We start from the raw sequence: 27,646 nt of genomic DNA on the forward strand, positions 1-27,646 counted from the left end.
ATGAACAAGCTGGACACTCAGAGGAGGTTAATCTTAACAGTCATACAGCCACATGTGGAAGTCTGATTTTGTATCTCAGTCTCTGGTCACATGCCATTCTAACCCTTCTTGTGCCCAACTAGGCAAATGTGACCTGAGCTGTTGGCCAGAGTATTGTTGACAGATTGTCACAGGAACAAAGAATCTAGCACTTCCTTTCCGTGTTACTGTCTGGCTCACCAACCTCATTGTAGCCACATGAGTTATAAAAAAGGGAAACTGCTCTTATGCTTGTATTTACAAGGCTCTGTGGAGAAATAATATGTTGACCCACTCCTTGACAAGTTTTACACTTAGCCATGTATAAAATCTCTGCAAGATACTGAGAACAAAAGATATGAAAGAGATGCAGATTCTCTTTTCTGTTAGTTTTCCTATGCAAAGCAAGATGCACAGAAGAAATGCTGTCCATGGCAGGAGGAAGGGAAGCTTCACAAAGTAGGTAGGACTAGGCATGGATTCCTGGAAATGGATGAGTGGAGTGAACATGACCTCACAGCAGAAAAACAAACAAACAAAAAAACTAAGTAAACAGGCTGGACTAGGTCCATTGATGAGAGGAGAGAGTGAGTTGTCCAGTTATCAGGGGTAGGGTATGTGGAGACAGTTACAAGATGTGAGGGGTTGTTGCAACACTGGGTAGGGAAGTAGGATATGTCAGACTAAGGGGGTGTATTCAAGGAAATAGTGAGAAAATTGGGGGATGTGAATATGTAGGGGACAGTGAGCGGTTGTACCAGCGGTGTGAGGAGCCAGTGAGTAGGAATATGGAATATGAGAGGAGACAGTGACCAGGGATGTGAGCTGTGTGAGGACAGTGAGTAGTAGAATATGGGATGTCATGACAGTAGGTGTGTGTGGAGACCGGAGGGGTGTTGGATGTATAAGGAAATAGAAGGTAAAGGTGTAGTGTATGTGAGGAGATATTAGAGCCCGAAAAGGGATAAACTGTAGATTATGTTGGTGTTTATTACAGACAGTCTCTGACAGGATTAAAAAAAATTTTTTTCCTCATTTTTACTTATTTATTTGAGAGTGACAGACAGAGAGAGAGAGAGAGAGAGAGAGAGAGAGATGCAGTTAGAGAGAGAGAGAGAATGGGCACGCCAGGGCTTCCAGCCACTGCAAACGAACTCTAGATGCGTGCGCCCCCTTGTGCATCTGGCTAACGTGGGTCCTGGGGAATTGAGCCTCAAACTGGGGTTCTTAGGCTTCACAGGCAAGCGCTTAACCACTAAGCCATCTCTCCAGCCCATCTGACAGGGTTTTGAAGAGAAGGTAATAACAGCTTTATGATCCCTTCTGCCCTTGGGGGATACATTTTGGCTGAGTAGGACAGGAAGTAGAGATGGTGGCCCTTGGGTGAGGTGCAGACAGCTCTTCAGAAAGGATGCCTATAGACCTGTAGCTTCATCCTACTGATCAAGTTAACTACATGGTATTATTAGCTCCCATTTTCCCCTCTGTGTGACATAGTTTAGGAGGTCTCATTTCCACACACTACTAACAATTTAGAAATAATACATATGGGGCTAGGAGATGGCTCAGTGGTAAAAGGCACTTTCTTGTAAAGCTTGCCGGTCCCCGATTATATTCCCTAATCCCCATGTAAAGCCAGATGCACAAAGTGGTGCATATATCTGGGGGTAAGAGGCCCTGATATGCCCGTAGACACAAGCATGTATGTTCGCGCTCTCTTTCTGTCTCAAATAAATTAAAAAAAAGTTGAGGCAAGCTCAGCAGACTGGCCTTTTTATAAGAGAGAGACAATTGGCATACCAGGACCTCCAGCCACTGTAATCAAACTCCAGATGTGTGTGCCATCTTGTGCACATGTGCTACCTTACCTTGCACATGCATCACCTTGTGAGTCTGGCTTACATGGGATCTGGTGAGTCAAACATGGATCCTTGGGCTTTGCAGGCAAATGCCTTAACCACTAAGCTATCTCTCCAGTGTAATTTAAAAAATTCTTTTTTAAAGAAACAATACATATGAAGGGATTTGAGTGATTTTTCTCACGGAGCTGGAGTCCTAACTTCAAACACATTTAGAATTTCTGTATTTTTCCACTCAGCTTGTCTTCATGCAGTCATGATTCATATCTGTTATTTTTCTTCCCAGCTGTTCTCCTTGGGAGTCCTATCTTTAAAGGTTAAACTGGGGGTGTTGATGCTTTTGAATTATTTTTTTCCTTCTAAAATGGTAAGAAAGTAAAATGAGCAACCAGAAAGATTGTGCTGAATATTCTTTTCATGTCCTATTTTGAGAAAGAGTAGGACAACCCATTTATTTTTTGAGATTGGCATTTGCTTGAAAAGCACTTGGTTCCTAAAGACAAAGAATCTTGCCTGTCAATGCATTGGAGCCCATGCATTTGCTGTCAAATAGGAATGGCCATGGAACAGTCTGGAACCTTTGCTGTATCAGACCTCAGTGAAAACTGGTTCTCCTGTTACCTTCAAGCTGGTTGTCTGTCTCTCCTCATCTGTTCCCTGGGCTTTCACAGAAAAAGCAGCATCAGTGTTGAATGCCCTTCAATGACCTTGCTCTGTGACACTTTGGATTTGTAATTCATGGGACAATTTTAACATCACTGGACTCTCTTCCTCTCTGGGTAGGCCATTTGATAGCCGATTTTCCCTGCCTAAAGGGGCTGTACCACATGCAGGAGCCGTAACATCTAGACGGTTGGTTTTGATTTTGTGTTCTCTCTCACACCACTTCTGGTCCCCTTGACCTGCTTTTTGTCATCTGAAGGCTTTATGATAGAATTGTCTGAGTTTTCAGGTTGATCCCTGAATAATGTTATCCAGGAATGCCAGGATACCGACTGGGACTCTAGATGTGTCAAGGTCTTCTTGCTCTGTTCTAGTCCTAAGCATTTGTTTCGTTTCTAATCCTAGCTTATCTGACTTTTTTTTGAGGCTTTAATATTCATCCCAGTCACCCTGCCTCTGCTGGAATTACAGATTTGAGCCACCATGCTGAGCATCCACATCTACATGTTTTTAAACTGCCTGCTTCCTCTAGGCATCCTGGAAGGGCTTATTGTTGTATGTTTTGTGAATTGGCTATATAGCTAAGAGAATGATAGTCTTGTTTCCCAAGTATTTTTTAAACTTTTCATGAATACTCCCCATACATATGCACAATGTACCCTTTCCTAATCCCCTCCCAGTATCCCTCTTTTCCCTTATCTTTTATCCCCCCTCCACTGAATCCCCCTTTTTCCCCAACTAGTCCCTTTTCTACTTGGATGTCATTCTTTTTCTCCCCCTCATATTATGCAGGTCTCATATAGATAGTGACAGCCACTGTGTGTCATGAGTGCAATGACCACTTTGTGCCAGGAAGACAGCATTTGCAAGCATTCCTCACCATCCTTTGGCTTTTATGTTGTTTCTGCCATCTCTTTCATAGTGGTTCCTGATCCTTGGAGGGTGTGATAGAGATGTCTCAGTGCTGAACACTCCACTGCCATGTTTTAGCACTTTGATGAATTTTGAGTCTTCGCAGTAGTCACAGACATCTAAATAGAGAATATTCTCTAACAAAAAGTGAGAGTAACATTAATATATGGGCAAAAACCTAAGCCATAAATATTTACAGTGCAGGTTGGTGGTTTTCTAAGTCTTGGTTGCTCTGAAATTTCAGCTACATGAATTTGTGTGGAAAAATAGTCTTTTTGTTTGTCCACTAGGTGGCATTACAGTATCTTCAGATAATATCACTAGGTGATTTGTCTTAGAAGTATTGTGGTGTGTGCATGTTAATTTTATTGGAAACTTTAATATGTGAACATATTGTAAATTGGTTGCATTCCCATTGTGCTACCCTCTTATGTACCCTCTTCCCCATCCACATTCCCCTGAGGGGCCTCCTCAGTGAGGCCTCAAATGCACCACTCAGTTCTGTGGGGAGAACAATGCCTCATAGTACATCTTTCCACCCTGTGACTCTTACATTTGTTATGCCTCCTCTTCCCCAGTGTTCACTGAGCCTTGGAGGGTATGTAAAAGTCTTATTTAGTATTGATGATGCATGTGGTGTTTTGTATGCCTGTGTATGTATGTGTGGGTATGTGCATGTGTGTGTGTGTGTGTGTGTGTGTGTGTGTGTGTGTGTGTGTGTGTACCCACATGTGTCTATGTATGTGTGATGGCTTAAGAGTAACTTTACTGTGACAGTATGCCTCATTTTCCAGTTAATGGCAGATGACACTGCTGGAATTTACAAAGAGTAATGAAAATGGAAAATGTCATTGTAGGCCTGTCATAGGCACTTATGGCCACATGTTAATTCATCACATTCTTCATTGAAGAAACTAAATTAGAAGGCACTGTGTTTTTTGTTTGTTTGTTTTGTTTTCTTTTTGAGGCAAGCCCAACAGACTGCCTTTTTTTTTCATGTGAGTGTGAAAGTGAGAGAGAGAGAATTGGCGACCAGGGCCTCTAGCCACTGCTGGGGTTCAATTGAACTCCAGATGTGTGCGCCCTTGTGCAACCTTGTGTGCTTGTGTCCCTGTGCGTCGTCTAGCTTATGTGGGACCTGGTGAGTTAAACATGAGTATTTAGGCTTCAGAGGCAAGTCCTTAACTGCTAAGCCATCTCTCCAGCCCCAAGGCACTGTGTTTTTAAGTGCAACCATCTCATATATAGAAGTTTTTGCTAAGTGACATAGGAGACTTATCACCCTGCTGTGTAAGCCTCATAGGAGGATCTTTGTATGGTCACAAGATCTTTGTTAAGAGACAAAGTCTATTCCTTCACCTTCCACAAGGTCTCTGGTTTTCTATTAACTTGAGAATAGTGATTTTAGATCACTATTGCTAGTAACATTTTTGATCAAGACTAAAACTTTTTAGACTTACACATGAAATATCATCTAATATGTAACATTAGGTTCATAAAATAGTACTGATTCATTTCAGTGTTGTTCAGGAGTGATTAAATTTGTTTTAAAATATACAATTTGAGGTTTAGAAGATCATATAATTATATTAACAGGGAAGTACATTTCACACCTGTTATTGTATTTATATTATTTAAATATTTCCATACACAGTTCCTTTACATGCTATTTTTAAAAAATCCTTTATCAGCAAGCTTCAATATAGAAGTAAGATTTACCTGTATATATCTTGAATCAGTTTTCTACCATCTTATTTTCAATTTTCCAATAGGTTGTAAGAAGATACATTCTGGGTTCCATTGTTGAAAGTGAAAAGAACTATGTAGATGCTCTTAAAAGGATTTTGGAGGTACTTTGAACATCATGCTACCTATTATATTATAAACTTTTTGTTATCTTTTTACATATTGTCCTATATGTTTTATGTGTCTATGTATTTATGACCTAAAATATGCAAATTTGAAAAATTCTTGACAATGTGTTATGCCTGTAGATTGGCATTGAAAGTCACTTGATTTGCCGACAGACACTCTTGCTTTCCTTGAGGGTTGAACCCTGTGCACTTGTTTCTGCTGCAGCAGTATGAGAAGCCTCTGTCTGAGATGGAGCCCCGGCTTCTGAGTGAGAGGAAGCTCCGCATGGTCTTCTACCGCATCAAGGAGATCCTGCAGTGCCACTCCCTGTTCCAGATTGCGCTGGCCAGCCGCGTGTCCGAGTGGGACACTGTGGAAACAATTGGTGATGTCTTTGTGGCTTCGGTAACTCAGCCTACCTCCCTCCCCACCCCCTGAGCTCTGTGGCCTCTTACTGCATGCTACTTATACCCCTTTCTCACAGATGTTTTGTTGTGCGTAGGTCTCCACATAGGATCAGGTCCATTTCCCAGAGCACTAACAACCCCACTAGCATTCTGCATTCGAAAGTGACAGTCCACTGGCCAGTGTGCACCCTTGAGGAAGGATTGGGGGACACTTTCTGGGGATACTAAGGGAAACATATAGAGGCTCAGGACAAAAGGCATATCCAGAAATTTTAAAGATGAGCTTCATCAAATTTTGGCTGCACCATCATATGAATGTTTTTGCTGTTAAGTGAGAGCTCTGCTTGCTTAGTGATACCACCAGATTTCCATTCAGTTCTGCTAATCCTGACATAGGTCTCACTGTGTATGCAGAATTCTTTTTGCCTGGGAACAATGGAAAACCTATGGTGGAAACATGTCTGGATGTTTTCCCTGATTTACTCTTTGATCTGAAGCTCTGTGTGGATCCAGACTTCAGTCCTGCATGTTGACACAGGAATATGATGTTGGGACAGTTTGCCCTAGTGTTTCCTGGCAGCAGAAACAGCTTTCTAGAAGCCACAGGCACTACTCTTGCATGTCATCCATTTGGATTCATTTCATTTTTGCTGCATTAATAGATCAAACACATTGGGCATTGATTAACTTTCTGTCTATATGAAGCATGCTACGGCAAAGCAGGTTGGTTTGTAATTACTTAGGATAATTTAGAGGTGTACAAATGAACATTTGCTAAAAAGTACTCATGTGCTTCAATGACTGTTACATTAATGGCATAGAAAATATTGTTTTTGTGACAAGCTCTTGCCATGTATCCCAGGCTGCCTCAGACTCAAGATATCCTTCCCCATCCTCCTGAGTACGAGTGCTGGGATTAAAGTGTATGCTCCTGTATCCTTTTCCCTATATGGCTTGAAGGAGTACTTAATGAAGTATGCTTCAAAGCTAATGTAGACATAGAGTGTTCACACAGAATTTATATAACATCCTCCATCGATCCCTATGAGAAGCAGAGGAGAAGTATTGAATATTTGTTTTGTTTTACATTAATTCCTATGATGCACTTTAGTGTTAAGTAAATTACCTTGGGAACATGCTTTAAAGTGGAAAAAAAAAAAAAAACCATCGTTTTGAAAAGAACCTAAGGTCTAGCTGAAAGTATGGCCCCATCAGTGGCAGTCATAGCCACCCCCACTGTGCATATGGCTGGCTGGCCTTGATCCATTTTTATGTTTAAAAGTTGAGACCAGGATCAGATCTTCCCTCTAGATACTTTGTGTTGGAAGGAAATATAAACAATGAACACAGGGTCCTGGCACTGTACCTGAGAAGGGTCAAGCCTCTCTCTGAGATCCTGCGGAAGGCTAAGCCTGGGCCTCCACCACGTGGACCACCACATAATGATTCTTGTTCTCTTAGAGTCTGTCCCCTCCACCAGAGGCTTGTGGGAATTTCCAGAAGGATGTCTGTGTTGGTCGTCTTTACTGTTTGCAGCCAGAAGTGTTTGCATTCAAACCCCAAAGAACTGCAGTTTCAAGCAGTGACTACAGCAGGTGCATAGGGGTTGATTGACCCAGCCATGCATGCAGTAAGTTCCATACTAAAGTATGCAGGAAGGAAGGCCTCCCATAGTCACAGTAACTTACCCTGTGAAACACTACCGTGAAGGACACATGAAGGTCTCAAACCTTATGTATCAGGTTAGAAAAGTAAGTGGATGCTTCATGCCAGTTTGTTCTCAACCCCTGTGTTTCAGTTTTCCAAGTCCATGGTGCTGGATGCTTACAGCGAGTATGTGAACAATTTCAGCACAGCTGTTGCAGTCCTCAAGAAAACATGCGCCACAAAGCCAGCTTTCCTTGACTTTTTAAAGGTAAGCATTTTCCCTTTCGATTTTTTAACTGGAAAGATTATTTATTAAATGAACGGACAGAAAGCAGAGAATTACAATGAATATTTATCCATGTTGCTACTGCTTTTGAGCTTTAAAATACAATGTAAAATGGTTTTAAAATTTAACACTCTCTTGGATTTTAATACCCTCTCATAAAGAGTTCCTCATTATGAAACTTGACCAAGCCCTGCCTCAAAATGCACAATGCTACTTACTATAAAATTCAGTTTCAGCAGAGCCCTTGGTTTCAGTACAGACTAGTGAGGGATTATAGGATTTTAGGCCCTAACGTAGCTTTTTGAAGAACTTTTATTTGCCTATCCTTAAAAGGATATGCTTAGATGGATAGACAAAAGAAAAGAGTGACCAGACACCAAAGTTGCCTTGGCCTCCTAACCACAGCTTGGTGTTATGAATAACTTGCATCTAGTTTTGAGCTTGGAAAATGATACCCCACCACCTATTCACCCAAAGGACAGAACAGTAGCCAATCCTGGAAAGGCAGACTTCTAAGGAAGCACCCATGTTGAGATGTGGGCTTCTTCTCCTGATGCCAGGTAGACTGAACCCCAAGCCTTTACTGCCCCTCTGAAGCTGCAGAGATAGCTGTTCACTGGGTGGAGGCCCAGGCTGGGATATGAACACAGGAGGGGTTGCTGCAGGCTCAACCAGATGAAAGTCTCCTTCCAGGACCTAGGGCATCCCTGCCCAATCTCATTTACATGATAAAACCTTGGAACACCATGTGTTCTGGTTACTTGGACTATGTTCTTAGACAGTGCTGCTACCTGGGGTGAGCAAACATAGGACAAATGTTCTTGCCAACTGCACTGCTTGATTTCAGGCTGCATGCTTTCCCTCCTCCCATCTTTTGAACACAGCGAGCCTTCTTCACTGATCCTTAGCCATGGAGGTGACCAGAGAGTTAACGTTCTATCTCTGTGTCTGTCCTGTGCTGTCAATGTTTCTTTCTTTCTCTTGAGGGAAAGAAAATATGACCGAGTTATAAATTAACTTCCTCTGAGGATTTTGTTAAGAACTTGCTAATGACATAAACTAGTGTGCTAGTGACCACAGCCCCTGCTGGTCTGTCCCCAGGGGCCAGGCGGCCTTGGATCTAGGCCTGGATCAGCCTTGCTGTTGTGTTGTGTGCTGTTGTTCCCTTCCTGGCTGTTGAAAAGATGTCACAGGTCCAGGGTCAGGGCCATCCCACGGCCTCAGGCAGTCAGGGGCTCAGTAGGGATATCTTCCAGGAGGCTCAGAAAGGTAGACCAAGATGACCCATGAGTACTGATCCTCTGCTAGGGCAGACTGTCCAGCACAGACCCATGGGGACACAGCTGGCTTGAGGCAGTGACTCAAAGCTCCTCCCCAGGGAAAGTGGGTTCTCTTAGAGTTGGGGGTAGAAAGAACTTTCCACAAATTCTACCAAGCTTTCTTCTTGGTGGAGCTAAAGATGAGATGACATACAGATCTACAGTGTCCAGGCTGTTGCCCTCTCCCTCCATGTAGCAAGGACTCAGCCAGGCTGGGCCACCACACACAGAGAGTATGCCATTTTTTCCTCCGCAGCAGAGCCAGGAGTCCAGTCCAGACCGAGTCACGCTCCACAGCCTGATGATGAGGCCCATCCAGAGGTTCCCGCAGTTCATCCTCCTACTTCAGGTACTGCACGGCCTTTCCCTGTGGGCCCTCTCGGCCAACAGTCATTGCAGTGTGTCTGCTTGCCCCTCTGGTGAAAGGCTAGAGACCAAGGGTGCAGCAGGCCCTGCAGCATCTTCTCCTTCACTGGCTCACAGGTGGATGGGCTGCATGTGGAGGTGGTCATATGTCCAGTGCTCTCATGGGATGGCAGGATACAGTTGTCAGCAGTTACATAGGTAGCCCTTTATTCTTGCACTAGTGTCTGGTCCAGAACCATAGGGAAATCATTTATTCCCCTGGGCCCAGAGGAGATGGATGGGCCGCTAAAGAAGACTTAAACAAGTTCTGCCAATGTGTTTTATTCAAGCTACCTGAGGCATAGGATATGCTGTGATGATAAAGATATTTTGTGCTGGACTCTGTGTTCTTAAACCAACACTTCTTCACCACTCACTACTACAGTGCAGAGAGGATGCAATAAGTTAGGTATGCTGTTGGCTCATTTATTGACTATCTTGCCTCCCAGAAGCCAGGTTGATCCCTAAACTGCACCATCTCAGCACTCACTTTGTGCTGTTAAGGCTATTTAATGGCCAGACACATGGTATAATGATAGGGTGTTTGCATGTATGAAGCCCTGGGTTCAAATCTTCAGCACTTCTGGCAAAATGGCAGTTTGAGGGCAGTCCACATTGGCCTCCACTGGGTCTGATTTCTAAGCCTGTCCTTTCCTTCCTTTTTCCCTTCCTCTCTTCCTTCACCCCCCCCTTTCTTTCTTTTTCTTTTTTTGAGGTAAGGTCTCAATGTAGCCTAAACTGACCTGCAACTCACTCTGTAGCCCAGGCTGGCCTCAGACTCACAGTGATCCTGACCCTCCTACCTCAGCCCTCCCCAGTGTTGGGATTATAGGTTTAAGTCACCACACCGGCTCCCCATCCTGCTCTTTCTCATGAGCCTTGATGACTGCTGGGTGGTCTCTAGGGTCAGTCAGAGGGTGCTGAGAGGCTCTATACTCTGGGACTAAAGCCAGGATGCAGTCACTCATAGCCCATGCAACATGTCGACAAATTCCAGTTCTGATTTTAGTGATTATCACTAAGTCACTTGGTTGTCCCTTGTCATCAGAGTCCTCAGCAAGTGTTAGCTGTTGTAAAGACACAAATATGTAGTGTCCTGTGAGACTGAGAAGATTACAGAAGTGCCTAGGAGCATGTTGTGGGAGAAGCTGTGAGAACATTTGTTCAGATAGAAGGCTTGACCTTTTGTGATTTCCTTTACCTTGAATTTGTGATTGAGGGATATAGTAAAAAATAAATAAATAAATCCATGTTTTAAGTGATGAATTCTTTTAGTGCATCTTTAAAATAAATAATATTCTGGTTTAGTAAATACTTAACAATATGCTGTTTGTTCATATACAGATTTTTCTCGCACAGTGGTTGATAATCAATAATCCACACTGGAGCTCATAGGCAGGTCACAATTGAGCTGTGCTGTTGCTAAGACCCCATAAGCTGTGGCAGCAAGATGCAGAGTGATGCCCAGCTCTGGGAGAGCGTTTCAGCAGCATGCTTGCCCATCAGGGGATGTCACAGCACCTGTCTGAGAGCAGGTGGAAAAGCAAAAGGCCCCACATGAAGTACAGGATGTTCAGTGCTGTATCCTAAATAATATTTGATGGCATTTTATCCACGGGGAAAACCCTTCCAAAATTGAAGTCAGTGCTCCCAAACTCTGCCCCTGCGTCATCACCTATGTGCCTGCCATATTCTTTGTCCCTTGTTCTCATTTCAACACTGCTCGCAGGTCCTCAGGGAGATTCCGTCTCAGGAAACTGCTTCCTCTGATCATTTACAAGAGGAAACTCCTGTTCTGTGAAGGTTTTTTTCATTATGCGTGCAGGAAGTCAGTCGCCACTTCTGATCCTAGCTCTCTAGCTGTCTCCACCTCATCCACAGTGACTTCCTCCACTTGGGAAGACGAGGCACATTGCCATTCAGTAGTAATATTTTGATCTCTCTGAGTAGTTGGTCTCTGACTCCATTTCTCGTTTGTACTTGAAAGTGAGAGCTGTGTGCCTCCACCTTTTCCTTGAACTCTCAAAGTAGGATTATTGATTAATCTATCCCAGTGTTGTGTCACGTTGTAAGGAAACCCCAGGAGAAAGATCATAGAGTAGCCTGGTGGTAGAGAAGTCAGAATACACATATTTGTGGATTAAGTTCACGGCCTTTCATGGGTACAGTCCATAGTATCCCAGGGCAATTACAGTACTGGTATCAAAGGTCCCTGATCACAAGTCCTCATAAAAGTATAATAATGAAAAAGTTTGAAATATTGTGAGAATTACTGAAAAGAAACAATAAAGACTCCAGGGAATCTGCGTGATGGGGAAACTCCCTGTGGACATGGTGGACAGGGTACAACAGCCTCAGTCTGTAGGAGACACAGGGTCTGCTCAATAGGTAGAGCTCTAAGCTTGTCATGTAGTGCCATGCAGAGTGGGTCTGCTCTGTCTAGCATAGGTGGTGCTTTTGGAAGTGTGGCACACAGACTGTGCTGTGTGAGTTAACAGCAGATACCACCACTGCACATCTTACCCTGCTCAGACATTGGCACTTAGAATAGATGGACTCTTCTATGTGTGGGTGGGTTTTTGTGACTCAGGTAGAGAAAAGCAGTCTAATAGTTTCATTGTGGTCAGAGCAGACCTCCTAACTGGCCACATGTTCCTCTATTAGGGACCTTCGCTGTATGTTTTTTTCATTATCAGTACCATGTGATGAACCAGCCAAGCCTTGGTCTTCTGAGCTCACTCTTCTCCCAAGTCCTGACTCTTTCCTCAGAGGTGGCTGGCATCCATGCATCACTGTTGCTGCCAGACCAACTTGTCTGTTCACTGCTGGGGGTGGAAGCATGCATGCTGATTGTCCCCACTCTACCTCCTGCTCACAGGACATGCTGAAGAACACCGCCAGAGGACATCCTGACAGACTGCCTCTTCAGATGGCACTGACAGAGCTCGAGACGTTGGCCGAGAAACTAAACGAAAGAAAAAGAGATGCTGACCAACGATGTGAAATCAAACAGATAGCAAAAGCCATAAATGAGCGATACCTGAACAAGGTTGAAGGGTGTCTGTTCCAACCCTGTGCCAAATGCTTTTGCTTCATGCTGATAAGCCAGTGCTGACTGATTGTACCCATGTTACTGATCATTAGGGTGCCGGGGTGGGGAGAGCACTTTGGGTAGGAGCACGGAGGCCAGGGCTTCTTTGCCAAACCTTGGTGTTCTGTCTGCCCTTGTGTGTTCTTAGGAAAGGCATTCGTACATTCTTACATGGTTCCAAGGACCACCCCCCGGTTAAGAGCAGCTCTTAGCTTTACTTTGAGAATCTCCCGTGGTGCTGTAGATGCGGTTTGTCTGTGCACACCTGTGCTGTCTGCTTGTGCGTCATGAGAAAGTGCCACAGTGGGCAGAGCGCCTCCTCTGCCAGACTTCCAGTGCAGGGTTTCCTGCACTACCCTGCTGATTTGCATGCAGGCTTTCATTTCCTGCAGTCGTTAGAGGGGGAGCTCATCTATAGGTCCATGCTAATGTCACATTTTCTTCTCAGGAGCGTTAACTTCCTCCTTCATAAGGACACACGAGAACTTTATGGCCATACATATTAATCATCAGTTCCCTGGTTCTCCCGGTGACTGTGGAATTGTTTCTTTATGAGTTGAGAATTGCAGTCAGTTATGCTCTTGATGTAGTTAATGGCATGCGAGGTCACGCTTTCCGTTGCTCTTGGCATTGGAGCGCATAGGTGCAGAGTAAGGCCAGGCCTGTGAGAGAAGGTATGCTCAGCCTGGGGGCACTCTCCTGTGCACAAGCTAGGAAAGGCCAAGCTGTGAGGCTGGAGCTTGCTCATGGCCAACACCCTGGCAAGTCAGGTAGCTGCAGAGTCAGCAGGTAGCAACAACAATCAGGGCCAAGGGCTCTGCATTTTCTGTTTACAGGCATGAAGTCACATACTATGCCACTGATCATGCCATTTCAGAGTACTGAGGGTTTTCTGATAGGCTCAGTGGCAAAGAGTCGCTGACCACAGGAAGCCCACATGCTCTTACACACTGATGTTCACATTGGGAAGGAAAATCACAGAGGGGTCACTCGTGTTTTTCCATTCTTCCTTGCTGCTAAGGTGCTGTGATTGAGGGATAGCTACTGTTTCCAAGCGAGACTGAAGGACGGCAGCATGTGTTCAGAGGGTGGACAGGGTGGGAGCAGCCAGGCCAAGTCTTAGCTGTAGGGAGATCCAGGGAAGTCAGAGCCAGAATTCCATTGCTTAGGACATGGCAAACACTGATGTCCAGAAGATGTCACATCCTGAGCCCAGTAGTCGGTATACAAGGAGTTTCTTTAAAGAGAATGAGCCATGAAACTTGGACCCTGTGAACTCCTATTTTGCGAGAGTGCCCCATCCCTCCTGCTCTGGGTGAACTCCTTTGTGGTGACCATGCTTGTGTCATTTCAATTCAGCTACTCAGCAGTGGAAATCGGTACCTCATCCGATCTGATGATGTGATTGAAACAGTTTACAATGACAAAGGAGAAATCATCAAGACCAAAGAACGCCGGCTGTTCATGCTGAATGACGTGCTGATGTGTGCCACGGCCAGCCCCCGGTAAGGCTTGCTTGCTTCACACACCAGCCTCACAGTGACATGCTGTTCACATCAACCTCATTCAGCTTCTCATCAAAAAGGAACTGGGCTGCATGCTAAACTTAACTCATGGACTTCTAGAGCAAGCTCATGCTAGGCAAGCGCCACCACTGAGTTCCAGCCCCAGTCCTGCAAGCATATTTTTAAAGAACTCTTCTGGCAAAAATCAGGTACATGCAGGTGAACTTGGTGAACTCATTCACGTAGGGTGGCGTTAGAACTTGAATCTGAGTGAGTGCCTGTCCTCTCCTCCTGTCGTGCTGCAGCCCTGATGTTCAGACTCCTTTTAGCTGCTTCTGTAAATATTTTTTTTAAATATTTTTTTATTTTACTTATTTCTTTGAGAGAAAGATACAGAAAGAGAGAATGGGCATGCTAGAGACTTCAGCCAATGCAAACAAACTCTAGACACATGTGCCAACTCGGGCACCTGGCTTATGTGGGTCCTAGGGGATAGAACCTGAGTCCTTTGACTTTGTAGGCATGTAACTTAACCACTAAGCCATCTCTCCAGCCCTGTTAATACATTTGTGAGAAGCGTTTTCCTTACATCTTTAAATTGAGTAATTCAAATGATATAAACTGAGTAAACCAGCAGTACCCCTTTGGTTCTTTCACTTAAAATAGTTTGACAACAGAATTTTCCCCAAGCGTAAAGCTATTGTAATAAGTTAAGGGTATCTGTGAAGGTTGGGGGTCTTCAAACATAATAGAGCCCAAGGGAATTGTTCTTAAACTGAATTCAGTGCTTATGGTACTGTGTAAAATAGCACAGGTTTGCATGGGGCCAGCTAGGAATGGTTTGTGAGAGTTGACCACTGATGTGTTAGGAAGTTCAGGAGCTATTTGCTAAAACTTTGGTAGCTTGCAGTTGTCCAGCGGGAGTGTTTTCACACTGGAAGGTGGGTGATGTGATGGCCAAGTTCCTCTTTCTAGCAAATGGGCCTGGAAGCCTATAGCAGCACACCTCTGTCACTAGACACTTCTCATGCCTGGAGATGTGCTGGAAGTGTGGAGGACACTTGACCTCACATTCCCAGGGACAATGATTATGAAGTTCAGGATAGTGACATGCTGGCTGGCTGGGAGGTGTTGGGGTGAGCATTCTCTGGCTTCACAGACCAGTGCCACGTATTGCCATCAGCTCTGCTATTGCTCCCCAGCATTCTCAGCCACAAAGTAGGTCTGCAAAGAGTGCCAGTCTAATGATCTGTCCTCTTTGTGGTGAAGACTCCTGCTTTGATTCATACTCAGTGCTTAGCCATTATCACATACCTCTAGGGACAGTCATGTAATTCTGTCACTGTAGAAGTAAGCAGGTGGTGTCCTGCTTTGGGGATGTGTTTTGTGTGTTTCTCCATATTCATGTTTTATGTTATGATAAAAGAAGAAATTAGGAGATGGCTCAGTGTGTAAAATACTTTCCACACAAGCACAAGGACCTGAGTTTTGGTTTCCAGCATCAATGTAAAAGGCCAAATGTGATGGTGATCTCTTGTAATTATACACTGAGGAGAGACAGAATCCTGGGTTTCACTGACCAGCTAGTATGACTACATTGGTGTGTTCTAGGTTCAACAAAAGTCTCTGTCACAGAAAATAAGGAGAGCGATTGAGGAAGACATCCACAGTTGACACTTGGACTCCAGATCTGAGTACATGTGTGCACCCACACATATTTATATGCCCACACACACATGGATAAAATACACATACATGCACAGCACACACACATACACACACTCAAAAAATAAAACTTATGTTCTTCATTTCATTTCTGTATACTCAACAGGTACTTCAGTCATGGGGTGTGATGATATGACTTGAATCTACTGCTGTGGTTATAATGCAGCCACACAGGAGAAATAAAGAGGAATGTTAGTGTCGGAGATTGGCAAGGCCCTGGGTTAAAGTAAACCTAAACTGTCTGACACAAAGGCTCCAGGCTATGGAGGAATAGCAGTAGGCTGAACTGCTGGTCATATCTTGGGGACCAGACTGGCAGAGAAGTTTCTCCCCTTGGGGGTTGCAGTGAGCCAGGATCCTCCCCACGTTCTTGAGGTTTGCAGTGAGCCTGGACCTGCTGGACAAAATCTCAGATCCTAAGATTGGCAGGAAGTAAGGCCACTCCCTCTCCAAGTACGGAATACCTGGACTTTCAGATGACTTAGGCTTTGTCCATAACCCTGTGGCCTTTGGCCAGTTGCCTAGGAAACTCTTGTACCTTCACACAGCCCATCCCCATGAGACCCTAGATCACCTGAACCACCATTGCCTACGTGCTGTAACAAATGTCCCCATAGACTAGCAATCTTTAAATCCACCAGTTCCCTTAGGGTCTTTTTCCCACCCTCAGATGCTTATAAATCCATTTCTCTGACAATAAACTAAGAACTGTTCACCAAAACTGACTCGCAGGAGTGAGTGATTCTTTCTCTCATCACATGCATAACCTTGGTCTCTATGGTTGCCTGTTGCCTGGGATACCTTCAGGGGAACTGTGGCCACCCCAGAGCAAGAGCCCAGGAACCCACATGTTAGGGTTAGCCAGGACAAAGCAAGAGTTATCTGTGTATGCATGGAATGGATGCTTTTTCTCAGTTGTTTTTTTCAACAATGTCCAGACTCTCCAGCCAGAGTCATCAATTGAGTGTTGCTCCTTCCCTTTGACTTTCTGTGAGGAAGCAGCTTCCAGAGATGTGGTCACGGGGAGTTTTCCTGGGCTCCAGATGGGAACATGGATAGGGCTCCCTTTGCACATCTGGAAGGCCCTGGTGGACAATGTTTTCAGGAGGGCCAGGATCTCTGTGACTCTGTAGCCTGATACACCTCGGGGACATGAAGGGTGGAGGTTTGTAACTGGTTCCCACAGTCATTGATAAAGTAACAGCCTTGTTTGTTTCAGCGCCTCACATGAAAGCCACGTGGTGACAAGCCAGAGGTACTTGCTCAAGTGGAGCGTCCCTCTAGGACACGTGGACGTGATCGAGTATGGCAGCAGTCCAGGTGCAGGGGAGCATGGCAGGCACCCCACCACACACTCACCGGAAAGTTTGGCAGTGGTGGCTAACGTGAAGCCATGTAAGTGTAACTCTCATCAACTTTCCTACGAGCTGTGGGGACAGCATGGGCTCTGATAGTCTGGCCTCTCATTCTGCAGCTTACAGGTGAGGTGGCCCATCTGTTGGCACAGCTCAGTTAGCAGCCCCGATCTGTGCCGCCTGTGTCTGAAACTGTGCCACCTACTGCAGGCCTCCCTCCCTCCCTGGATCTGAAGTTCCTTTAACCTTGGCTCCCAGCTCTTCACTGCATTGCCTACTGCACGGATGGTACTTGGCCATACTTCACAAGTGGTATCTGCATCCAGCATGGGTGGGCTCAGCTCTGCGGCTGACTGGCTCTACCCTGACAAGCATTTTTACTCTTCAATTTCCTGTACTTAGCTCCAGTCTGTGACCTGCAAAAAAAAGAGACGTGAAAGAGATGGATGGCAGGGTACTTTGAAAATGATTCCAAATTGCACAGTAGGATTATTGTTAGCTGTCATGGTTCAGCCTGCAGATTTTTATTTGAGTGCAGTAACCATTGCTGTTTCCTTCTGTAGCAGCAGGTTCGCCATTAGCAGGGTGGTACTCAGGATCTACGTTCCATACTGCTGTGCTGGCTTACTGTACTTTTGAGCTGTGGAAAGAAGGAGGCGGGGTATAGCAGTTACCTTCTCACTGCTGGGACTAAATAAACATTTGACCAGAAGCAGCTTATGGAATGCAAGGGTTTATTTTGGTTTACAGTTTCAAGAGGAGGTTTCATCATGATGGGGAAAGCATGGCAAAAACAGATATCATCTAAGAGATACCATCTAAGAGAAAGGAGCAAGAGTGAACTGTCTAGCATTGACAGAGGAGGCTGAACTACATAACGCCAAGGCCCAACCTCAGTGACACACCTCCTCCAGCAAGGCTCCATCTCCCAAAGGCTCCACCAGCTGGGGATTAAGTATGAAGCTGAATTACAAACACATGAGGCTAGGGGGGATATTTTACATTCAAACCACCACATCCAGTCCAGTAAGTGGCCTTGTAGGGTTAAAAAGTATTTCAAAATCAATTTTATTTAGCATTTTGTTGGTTGGCTTAATTAAATTTTGCTAATTATTGGAGATGGAAGTATGTCAGAGTTCTGAGGCTTGCTCCAGGCTTTGGCAATGAGGGTGCTGCCTCTTGTTTAGAGGTGCTGCAGTGCTATGATAACAGCATGATTGCTGGTGTATTGAGCACAGTGTGCTGGTACAGGATCCATCCTGGTCTGTCCAAGTGCACTGCACTGGCTGGCATCCTGCCCTTAGGGTCTGAAGATGAGCTGCTCTCTACCCCTCTTCCACAGTATGGCTCACACCAGCATCAGGCTGAGCCAAGGCGGTCAGCTCCCTTGTGATGCAGACACACCTCAAGTCTCACTCTCACTCCTGCTGGGCCACCAAATGTCCTTCAGAACTCCCTGCTACCCTCACAGCATCAAATCACCCTTGGTGCTGTTTCCTGTTCCTTTAGGACTTGTCATCCTGGAATCATTTTGAGAAGCCAGGTAGAAGATCTTGTTATTGCTGCATGGTCATATGACTTCTCTGCTGTTGGAATGACTCTAACATTCAGGCTTAGAAGCTTGGTCTGTTGTTTGGGGTTTGAGGCAGAGCGTGGGCAACATTGCTAAGCAACCACTGCAGGGGAAGGATGAGGCTCTGCCCCTGCACAGCTCCATGGCCAGGAAGCAGGCTCTAGGTGTGCAAGCCACAAGTGTTGCTTGTAGTTACCACATTAAACTTTGCTCCTCAAGAGAGGCTTGAGAACTGCTGACAGAGGCTCCTCCAGGGACACACAGTTTGGGTTGAAAAAAAAAGTCTGTACTTTTTTTGTGGTTGACTCACTGACTTCTCAAATTGGGCCTGATGGTTGGGAAGAGAAAAATAATGTACCGCCTATTAGGAAACTGTATTGTAAAAACTGCCTGCCTCTCCATGGGTTGGTGACAATGTCTACAGAAGCAGGTGGTTATCATCTTTATCTGCTGGTGACTTTGTTTTTGGCTTATCTCAAATTAGAATACTGTTTTTGAATAGTCCACAGGTAGCCCGAGGAACTCCATTGGCTTCCTGTGTGCCTCTGACCAGTCTCCGCTTCTTCATCCTCACCCCTGTCCCTCCTCATCTGAACTCCAGCATGTCCCCTGGTGTTGTTCATGATTATTAAATGTTACTACATCTTGACACACTTATATCAAATAATATGACGATTTGATAGCTGTATACAAAATGTAATGATTGGGCTGGAGAGATGGCTTAGCAGTTCCAGGCACTTGCCTGCAAAGCCTAAAGACCCAGTATCACTTTCCCAGAACCCACGTAAGCCAGATGTATATAGTGGCACATGCATCTGGAATTTGTTTGCAGTGGCTAGAGGCCCTGGTGCACCCATTTCTCTCTCTCTTTCAAATATATAAATAAAAATAAAATATTTTAAAAATATAATGATCAAACAGTAGCTGGCATTTCCACTGTCTTTAACATTGTCCTTCACCTTTTTTTGCTTGTGTATATGTTCTATGCACATTTATGTGCCTATGCCCCATGTGCTTGTCTCCCCAGCAGTGGAGCCTCTTATCCCAGAGCTTGCCTTTTTTTTTTTTTTTTTTTTTTTGATGTATTTGTGTGTGCACGCGCGTGCGCCACAGTGACTCTTTTGTCTCTTCTGCCCTTGGGTCTGGGGTTCCAGATACATGTGGCCATGCTCAGCTGTTTGTATGAATCCTGGGAATTGAACTTAAGTGGTCTCTCAGGCCTGCTCATGCTCTCATGCTTGCACAGGAAGTACTGTTAACCAATGAGCCATCTCTCCAGCCCTTGGCCTTCAACTTTTGAATAGCATGTGATAATTCCACAAAATTGAGGGTTATAGTGGGATTTCAATACTTATAGACAGTATGTACTGGTTAATCGGTTTCCATCTCCTATGGCTTTCTGTCTGGAGCCTCTAAGTTCCTCTCCTTTAGTTATTTATAAAATATACAGTAGATTGTTGAAAACTATAGTCATGTTAATGTGCCTTAGAGGTCACAACTTCTGTCTGTGTTGATACCTGTTATTCAGCACCCTCTGTGCTCTCTTTCCTCTTCCTGTCCTCTGGTAACCACTATTCTGTATCTAGATTCACTTTTCACCATCCACATACAGTGCTTGTCTCTCTGTCTCTGCTTGGCTTATTTCATTTAACAGAAGGTCTTCAAGTTTTATCCATGTTCTTGAACCATTCATCTGTTGATGAACGTCTGTCTTGGCTATTGGGAATACTGTTGACTATGCATGGATGTACAGGTGTCTCTGAATCACTGACAGATATACACCCAGGGCAGGATAGCTAGGTGATATGGTTGTTCTGCTTCAGGTTTTCTGAAGAGCCTCAATAATTTCTGTGCTTACTTATATCCCCATCAACAGTGAGGAGAGTACTGTCTTCACATCCTCACCAGCATTTGTTAGTGTTTTTGATCATTGTTTTGTTGCTGGTGTCAGGTGATCGGTGGTTTTGATTTGCATCACTATGATGACTGGGGGATTGGGGCTCAGTATTTCTTTCATGTATTTGTTGGCTGCTTAGATATTATTTTCAGAAATGTCTATTCAGATCATTTGCTCAATTTTAACTTGATTAATTGGCCTACTTGTTATTGAGATTCTTGTGTTCCCTGTATATTTTGGATATTCATCCCCATCATGTGAAGAATTGGCAAGTATGTTCATGTCTTCTATAATTTGTCTGTTCTCTGTTGATGGTTCCCTTTGCTATTTAGAAGCTTCTCCATTTGATATTGTCCCATTCTTTTAGTTTGGCCTTTGCTGCCTGTGCTTTTGAGGTCTTGTCCAAAAATTCCTCTGTAAATGATGTTGAGAAAACTAGATATTCACATGCAAGTCATTGGACCTGACCCCCATCTCACCCTGAACAAAAACTTATTCACAACAGTCCCCTGGTTTTTGATCACAGTAAGCAGCCAGGAGTCAGTTATCCTGCCCTGTTAACTGAAGCACAGAACAAGTTCCAACAGAACACCTTGGGAAGCTGGCCTCCTGCATTGCAATTCAGCTGCATGAGTGTTGAATCTCACTTGCTCTAGCTACACTGTGTAGAGAAGCTCCCACAGGCCTCACAGCACCCGGAGTCTTCCTTTCCCTTGGATACCTGCCTCCAGTGTGCTCCTCTGCTTGTCATAATTACCCTATGTACTGATGACCTTTGGATTTTGCATACTCAGACCTTGTTTCCAGTCTGAAGGAGGATGGTTTTGGTCTCTCTCATTCCCAGAGGGTGGTTTCAGGCTGTCTTCACTTTCTCTGTGTATCAGCCTTTCTCTCTGAGGAAGTCTCAACCTGCAGGAGAGTGCAGGGACAGGAGCCATGTGGAGACATAAGAGCTGGACAAGGGAAAGAGGGTGGAAAAACAGATAGGAGCTGGATGTTATGCCACAGGAGGGTGACGGACCTGCTGGAAGCCCAACCCAGCTCTCAGGAGACCACTGGAAAGCTCAGCTGGAGTTCTGGGAAACATCATTTTTCTGGCAACGGAGATGGATGGGCACCTCTAGGGAACAAGGCATTGGAGTCTGTCACATCTGTACCCTACATACCCCTGATTTAAACCTGTTCCTGGTCTCCCAGCCTCCTTTCAACAAACTGAGGGATCATACGTTTGTTTCTGCTTCAGAGACCTCGTTCTCACCCTCCTCCTGGTTCTGGGAAACCATCTGCCCCTGACCTTTTGTCAGCCAGAAGAAGAGACACTTTAGCTTCAAGATTTGCTGAGGGTCATGCTGGAGCCCAAATTCCCACCAGGGGGTTGAAGGTGTCATTGATGTTGACTTAGCTACACAGCCCGTTCCTTGTTTGTCACATAGATTCCATTCAGCTGACACCCTGAAGTTTCTAGCCAGTTCCAGGGATTTCCATGGAGACGGGGAGAGCCTGTGAGAAAGCCAAGGAAAGCAGTGGAACAATGGTGTGCCCGCCCAGCAACAGAGCACTCGACCCACAGAATCTAAAGTACTGGAAACTTGCCATGAGGTGCCAGAAATCGGCTCACAGATGTCCGTTGCATATGTTCTGGTGATAAATAAGTGTTTTACAGAACACAAAAAATAAATAATTATTCGATGAAACAAAGTAGCTTTTGAAAAGGAATCACCCTCTATGATCCATGCTCCTTAGCCTTCACTTTGGGCAGAAATGCTGACTCTGCCTGTGTGTTGGGTGGTTTCTTGTTCTTCCATGTCCCCAGTGTCCAGCTCAAGCTCTAGTGGCACTTGCTTCAGTTCCTACTGCTAGGGGGAGGTGGAGACAGTCTTTGTGGTCTCAATATAGATGCATCTTTAAGTCCCTAGGAAAAAAAGCATCCAGGTATCCTCCCTTCCTGTATTAGCTATACATCAGTGGTCATATGATACACACACACACACACACACACACACACACACACACACACATTCACACTTTAATTTGACAACTCATCACTGGCGTGGAGCATGCTGTTTTGAAATGTGCTGGGGAAAGGCTGAGTAGAGTGCATTAGTGCACACCTCCTGTGTGTCTGTAGTGGGAACACGGAGTTCCTTCTGTGATTTTTGAATATACAGTATACTGTTCCTCACCATTTGCCACAGTGCGCACTAGGCCTCTTGAACTCATTCCCCTTGAAATGTCTATACCTTTAATCCCTGATGAACTGTAGAGTCAGACTGAGGCATCATCACATGCACAGCCTTAAGGTATAGCCACATTTCAGGCCTACCATCTATCCCCTGACTCATAAAAGCAGGGGACACATATCTGGAGGCTGTGTTCACTCCCTTCTGAGGAAAGTCTGGTACATGTGGAGTCTCTGGGTATCTATGGCCCCCAGCAGCCTTCGCTGGATCCCTCCCATGTCTTGTCATTCTCACTCCTCCTCTTGGGGTGGTCTCCCTATGCAGGGCCTTCTGTGCCCACCCAACACTTGTTTTTCTTAAAGGGAAAACGATGTAGGGATGAACCATGGACCAGACCAGTCATGGTCACAGTGCTTTAGGGCTCCAAACTGTGACAGGCAGCAGGGCAGCCACTCTTACCTTTATGAGGTGTGTGTGTGCTGAGAGAAAGCACCTTTTCAGTGATGTGCCTCATATACGTGTAGTTGGCAAAATGTTTCAAAGTACAGTTTATTTTGACTATCAAAGCTGCTCTGTGGGGTAGTCAGGGAAGATGGTATTGTCTCTGCTTTGCAGGTTTGGAAACCAAGGTAGACAATGTCCCATGTCTTGGTGTGTTCTCTGGAGAGGGTGGCTGGTCACATAAGGGAGAAATCTGGTGGCAGAATACAGCATCACCATTGAATAATGTTCTGAGTTTATCATCCCAACACAGGGTCTGCCTCCCAGAAAACACTGGCTTAAGTTGGACAGTATTTTCTGATTAAATATGCAGTTTATTCAAAGGGAAGTTTAATGAGATGAAGAAACTTGCTTTCCAAATTCAAGTACAAATGACATATTCTTGACATACTCAATTTAGAAACAGTCACCAAAAGGCCAGAATCTCTTCTCTCCTGTTCATCTTCCATATCAGAGATGGGGAATGAAGAGTTTGGAAAAGCAAGCAGCGCCCTGCCTTTGTACAGATATCTGTTGTGTGACACTTGTCACAGAATTGCTGCCCAACATGAAATTATTACCACCAATGACACTAATCCCCCAAATCAAGTAAGTGTGTTATTTATAGCTTAAAAGAAAATGTAGGATGTTCTGAGACAGCATAATGAAGGAGAATAGGCTGGTGGAACCAGAGCCAAGGTGGGGGGTATTGTGACTCTGAAGAGAGAGTGAAGAGGGTTTTCACAAATGATAGAATTGTGTTGTGGGCCCTGGAGCTGGTCTGTGGCCTAATTGGAGAGTGTGCTTCAGAAATCTACACATGTCCTGGAATTCCTAGAGCTGTATATCAGAACCAAAGGGTCAGTATGACTGAATAATAATTGTAAAGGTAATGTAAAATAGATGAGAGATTAATAAAGTTACTAGTCATAGTTTATTCTCACAAGTTTATAAATGAAAACAGCAGATATGTGTTATCAGGTAAAAAAAAATTGATTTAAAAGCACATTGTAAGGAAAAAGTAGTGCGTGCGTGTGTGTGTGTGTGTGTGTGTGTACGCGCCTGCCTAGCACATATGCACAACCCCTTTGTGGTGGAATCTCAAGAGACTTCAGAGGCCTCCACCTCAAGCATTTTCCTGGTTAGGTGATAAAAATGAGGTTTGCCCTCTGTATGAATGCCCACACAACTGTGTCTTTTGGGCAAAGTATCTGTGGTGCAGCATGCATTTATCCTTGTCTCTAGCAAAGCAGTGCACACTTTCTATTTATGGAGCATTTATTATGGCATTATGTAGCCAGCTGTCAGTTTTGACATATGACCTGTGCATATAGATACACCAAAGGATGGGAAAAGCTATGTAATTTGCAGGGCCTTGTAAAAATGACCATGCAGGTCTCCTGTTCAGGGTCATGTAGAATCTGGAGTTGTTGGAGTTGTTGGCCACTGAGCCTCAAACCCAGCTTGTTCCTGCTCAGCCCTGGACTCACTGTGACCTCCTCTTAGCCAGGAAGCTGCCCTTCACAGACCCAGACACCAGTGCTGTTTTTGATCCATATGAATGTCTTCTATCTGGCTCTCGCTCTCTCTCTCTCTCTCTCTGGCTGGCAGTGTGATGATTTATCTATATGTGAAGTAGAAAGAGGAAAGAATGTAGTCCTGGGTTCAAATTCTTCCTGTCTGTGTGATGGTGGGCAGTTTCCTCATCAGGCTGGTGTTGAGGTCCATCCATCTATGGGATTCCAAGAGGCAGTGTTTGCAATCTCCTCCTGTAGCCCCTTGAAGCCCTGTGTACATGGTATGGCTGGCCTGGTTATTGAGAGGTAGCTGGTAGGAAGTGTTGCTTGTTGGGCACATAGACAGTGGGACACACATCACCCACTGACTGGATTAAGTGCAATTATTTCTGTACCTTTTAAAAATGTTTTAATTTTAGGAAAGCTTACTGAGGAGCTCTGGTGTTGGGTGCCTCTAGGTACTGGAAATTTGATATAGATGAAATATTATTTCTAGGTGCTTCTTACTAATTAGTGGTTATATTAACAAATATTTTTAGGGATCTGGGGATGTAGCTCAGTTAGTGAGTGTTTGCCTTACTTAGGGGCCTGGGTTCCATCCTAAGTACCACATGAATGAGGTGTAGTGGTACATACCTACAATTTTAGCATCTATGATACAAGTAGAGGCAGGAAGGTTAGAAGTTTAAGGTCATCCTCAGCCACATAGTAAATTCAAAGCCAGCATGAGATACCTAATCCACATACATACATATATCCAGAACTGACAAAATTTTCAAACTCAACCAGTGAAACATTCTGTAAAATCAGTTGAGCAGTGCCCTTATTAAGGTCAAAGTCATCAAAGAAGACTGTAAGTTTCTGTCCCAGATTGGGGTCTGGTGAGGAGCAAGATGCCCAGTGGTATGCAGGGGCCTTGGACTGCACCCAGGGTGAGAACAATTCCATATACTGTAGAAACTTGTGGCATTTAGATGAGGCTGACTGGTGTGTGCTATGTCATTCTGAGGACCATGCTAACATTCTTTGGGATGCTGACTCCTGGAAGCGGGATAGAGCATATCATTCTGTATGACTATAATTACTTCGAAGTAACAGGAACAGAATAACTAGTAAATGCTTAAAATGATTTTTAAAAATTCTGTGGTTTCCTTAACTTAAAAAAAAATTTTTTTTAAACTAGGACTTATTTATTTCCTCTTGCCCAAGCATTGGAGTGATAATCTTTTTGTCCTTATTTTCAGACAAAGTTTACATGGGGCCAGGACAGCTATACCAGGATCTGCAGAACCTGCTGCATGACCTGAATGTGGTCGGTCAGATTGCTCAGCTGATAGGAAACCTCCGAGGGAACTATCAGGTAGCATAAGCTCCCTGATGTGATGTGATGTGATCCTCCAACTTCTGCCGAAGTGAGAACTGAGTGTGCCTTTCTCTTGTTTGGGGTGATGCAAACCCATCCCAGCATAGCTTCCCTTCAGTCTGTGAAGGCCCTTGAGTGTCACTTCTGCCTGAGTTCAGCCATGCATCGTGTGATCCACTCCAAGGGACTGGTTTTCATAATTAGACATGAGTACGATTGGGTCTCCTTGACTTTTTCATGTTATAAACTTTGCTTTTTCTCCTCCTTACTATCTTTAAATTTTAACAAGGCATGTTAAACTAGGCATAATGGGATCATACCTTAGCACTTGGCAGGCTGAGGCAAGAGGATTGTCATGAGTTTAAGGCCAGTATGGGGCATATAGTGAAGTCTACATCAGCCTGAGCTACAGAGTAAGGCCCTGTCTCCTAAAGAAAACTAAGTAGCAAACAGAAACTTAACAAATATGTCCACACATTTCCTTTGTAGAACTTAAACCAGTCAGTAGCCCATGAATGGACATCAGGCCTACAACGACTAATTTTGAAGAAAGAAGAAGAAATCAGAGCTGCTGACCGCTGCAGGATTCAGTTGCAGCTCCCAGGGAAGCAGGACAAGTTAGTAACTATAAAATGAGACCTTCTTGTCCAGTGCTGGAAAAACACAGAGGTTCTTTAGCATGTTTCTATTTTCTTGGCGTGATAATTGTGTCGGATGGGCTAAACACCCAGTGGAGCCGCATGTTCTATGAAATGAGTGAAATGAGTGCTTCTCTTCTCTCTGGCAGGTCAGGGAGGCCCACCTTCTTCTCAGCGGTGTTTAATACATTTACACCTGCCATCAAGGAGTCTTGGGTTAGCAGCCTGCAGATGGCTAAGCTGGCCCTTGGTAAGATGTGAGGTTCAAGCTAATTGAGGCAGGGTTCTCTAAGAGATGCATATTTCAGAGTTTTCAGAGAGCTTGTATGATGAAGCCCACACCTGGGAGGATCAAGCCGGGGTTGAAAAGAAACTCGACAAGGGATCTCTCCACTAACCTTGCTCCCCACAGTCTCACTCTGCTCTCTGAATGTGCCACAGAGGAGGAGAACCACCTGGGCTGGTTCTGTGTGGATGATGATGGCAACCAAGCCAAGAAGGAAATGCATCCTCTTCTGGTGGGACACATGCCCGTGATGGTAGCCAGGCAGCCAGAGTTCAAGGTGAGGGCACAAGAGCCTCTGGAGGGTTAACTCATGGACAGATGGGTCAGGTGGCCCCAGCTATGGCTTCTTGAGAGGAAATTTGTTAGAAACATTGAAGATTGCTGCTTATTGGCCCCTAACCCTGAGGCTCCACCAGGGTGTATACTGCCCACTGCCAGGTATAACCATTACTGGCCACAGCATCCCGGTGCCACAGCACTGCTGGCTCAGCCTGGGGCACAGTTCACAGCTGCTGCCTCTGGTGCCCCGCCTCATCTGACGGCCATATCTGCAGAGGGTCAGGTGTTCAGAGCCTGTGTCTCTTGGATGCAGCACAGCGCCTCTCGCTAAACTCCAGGAGCGTCTTATGGACATGTGCAGCATCCTCACCTCAGGGCCCAGCCCTG

At 44.8% G+C, this 27,646-nt stretch overlaps 1 protein-coding gene across 7 annotated transcripts in view; it reads left to right on the plus strand.

Annotated features, from left to right (window-relative positions):
- Positions 1-27,646, plus strand: part of Arhgef10 (Rho guanine nucleotide exchange factor 10) — a 100,257-nt gene that overhangs the window by 45,972 nt on the left and 26,639 nt on the right. For 6 of the 7 annotated variants that reach the window (XM_045130738.1, XM_045130736.1, XM_045130737.1 and 3 more), the window contains 11 exons: positions 5,225-5,302; positions 5,532-5,711; positions 7,512-7,628; positions 9,222-9,314; positions 12,249-12,419; positions 13,821-13,966; positions 16,911-17,086; positions 25,938-26,053; positions 26,546-26,673; positions 26,844-26,944; positions 27,136-27,257. In XM_045130738.1, the coding sequence (XP_044986673.1) occupies positions 5,225-5,302; positions 5,532-5,711; positions 7,512-7,628; positions 9,222-9,314; positions 12,249-12,419; positions 13,821-13,966; positions 16,911-17,086; positions 25,938-26,053; positions 26,546-26,673; positions 26,844-26,944; positions 27,136-27,257 (1,428 nt within the window). The remainder of the gene's footprint in view (positions 1-5,224; positions 5,303-5,531; positions 5,712-7,511; positions 7,629-9,221; positions 9,315-12,248; positions 12,420-13,820; positions 13,967-16,910; positions 17,087-25,937; positions 26,054-26,545; positions 26,674-26,843; positions 26,945-27,135; positions 27,258-27,646) is intronic. The other variant, XM_045130740.1, reaches the window with a different exon arrangement.

Source organism: Jaculus jaculus, chromosome 12, assembly GCF_020740685.1.
Source record: "Jaculus jaculus isolate mJacJac1 chromosome 12, mJacJac1.mat.Y.cur, whole genome shotgun sequence".
NCBI classification, from domain to species: domain Eukaryota; kingdom Metazoa; phylum Chordata; class Mammalia; order Rodentia; family Dipodidae; genus Jaculus; species Jaculus jaculus.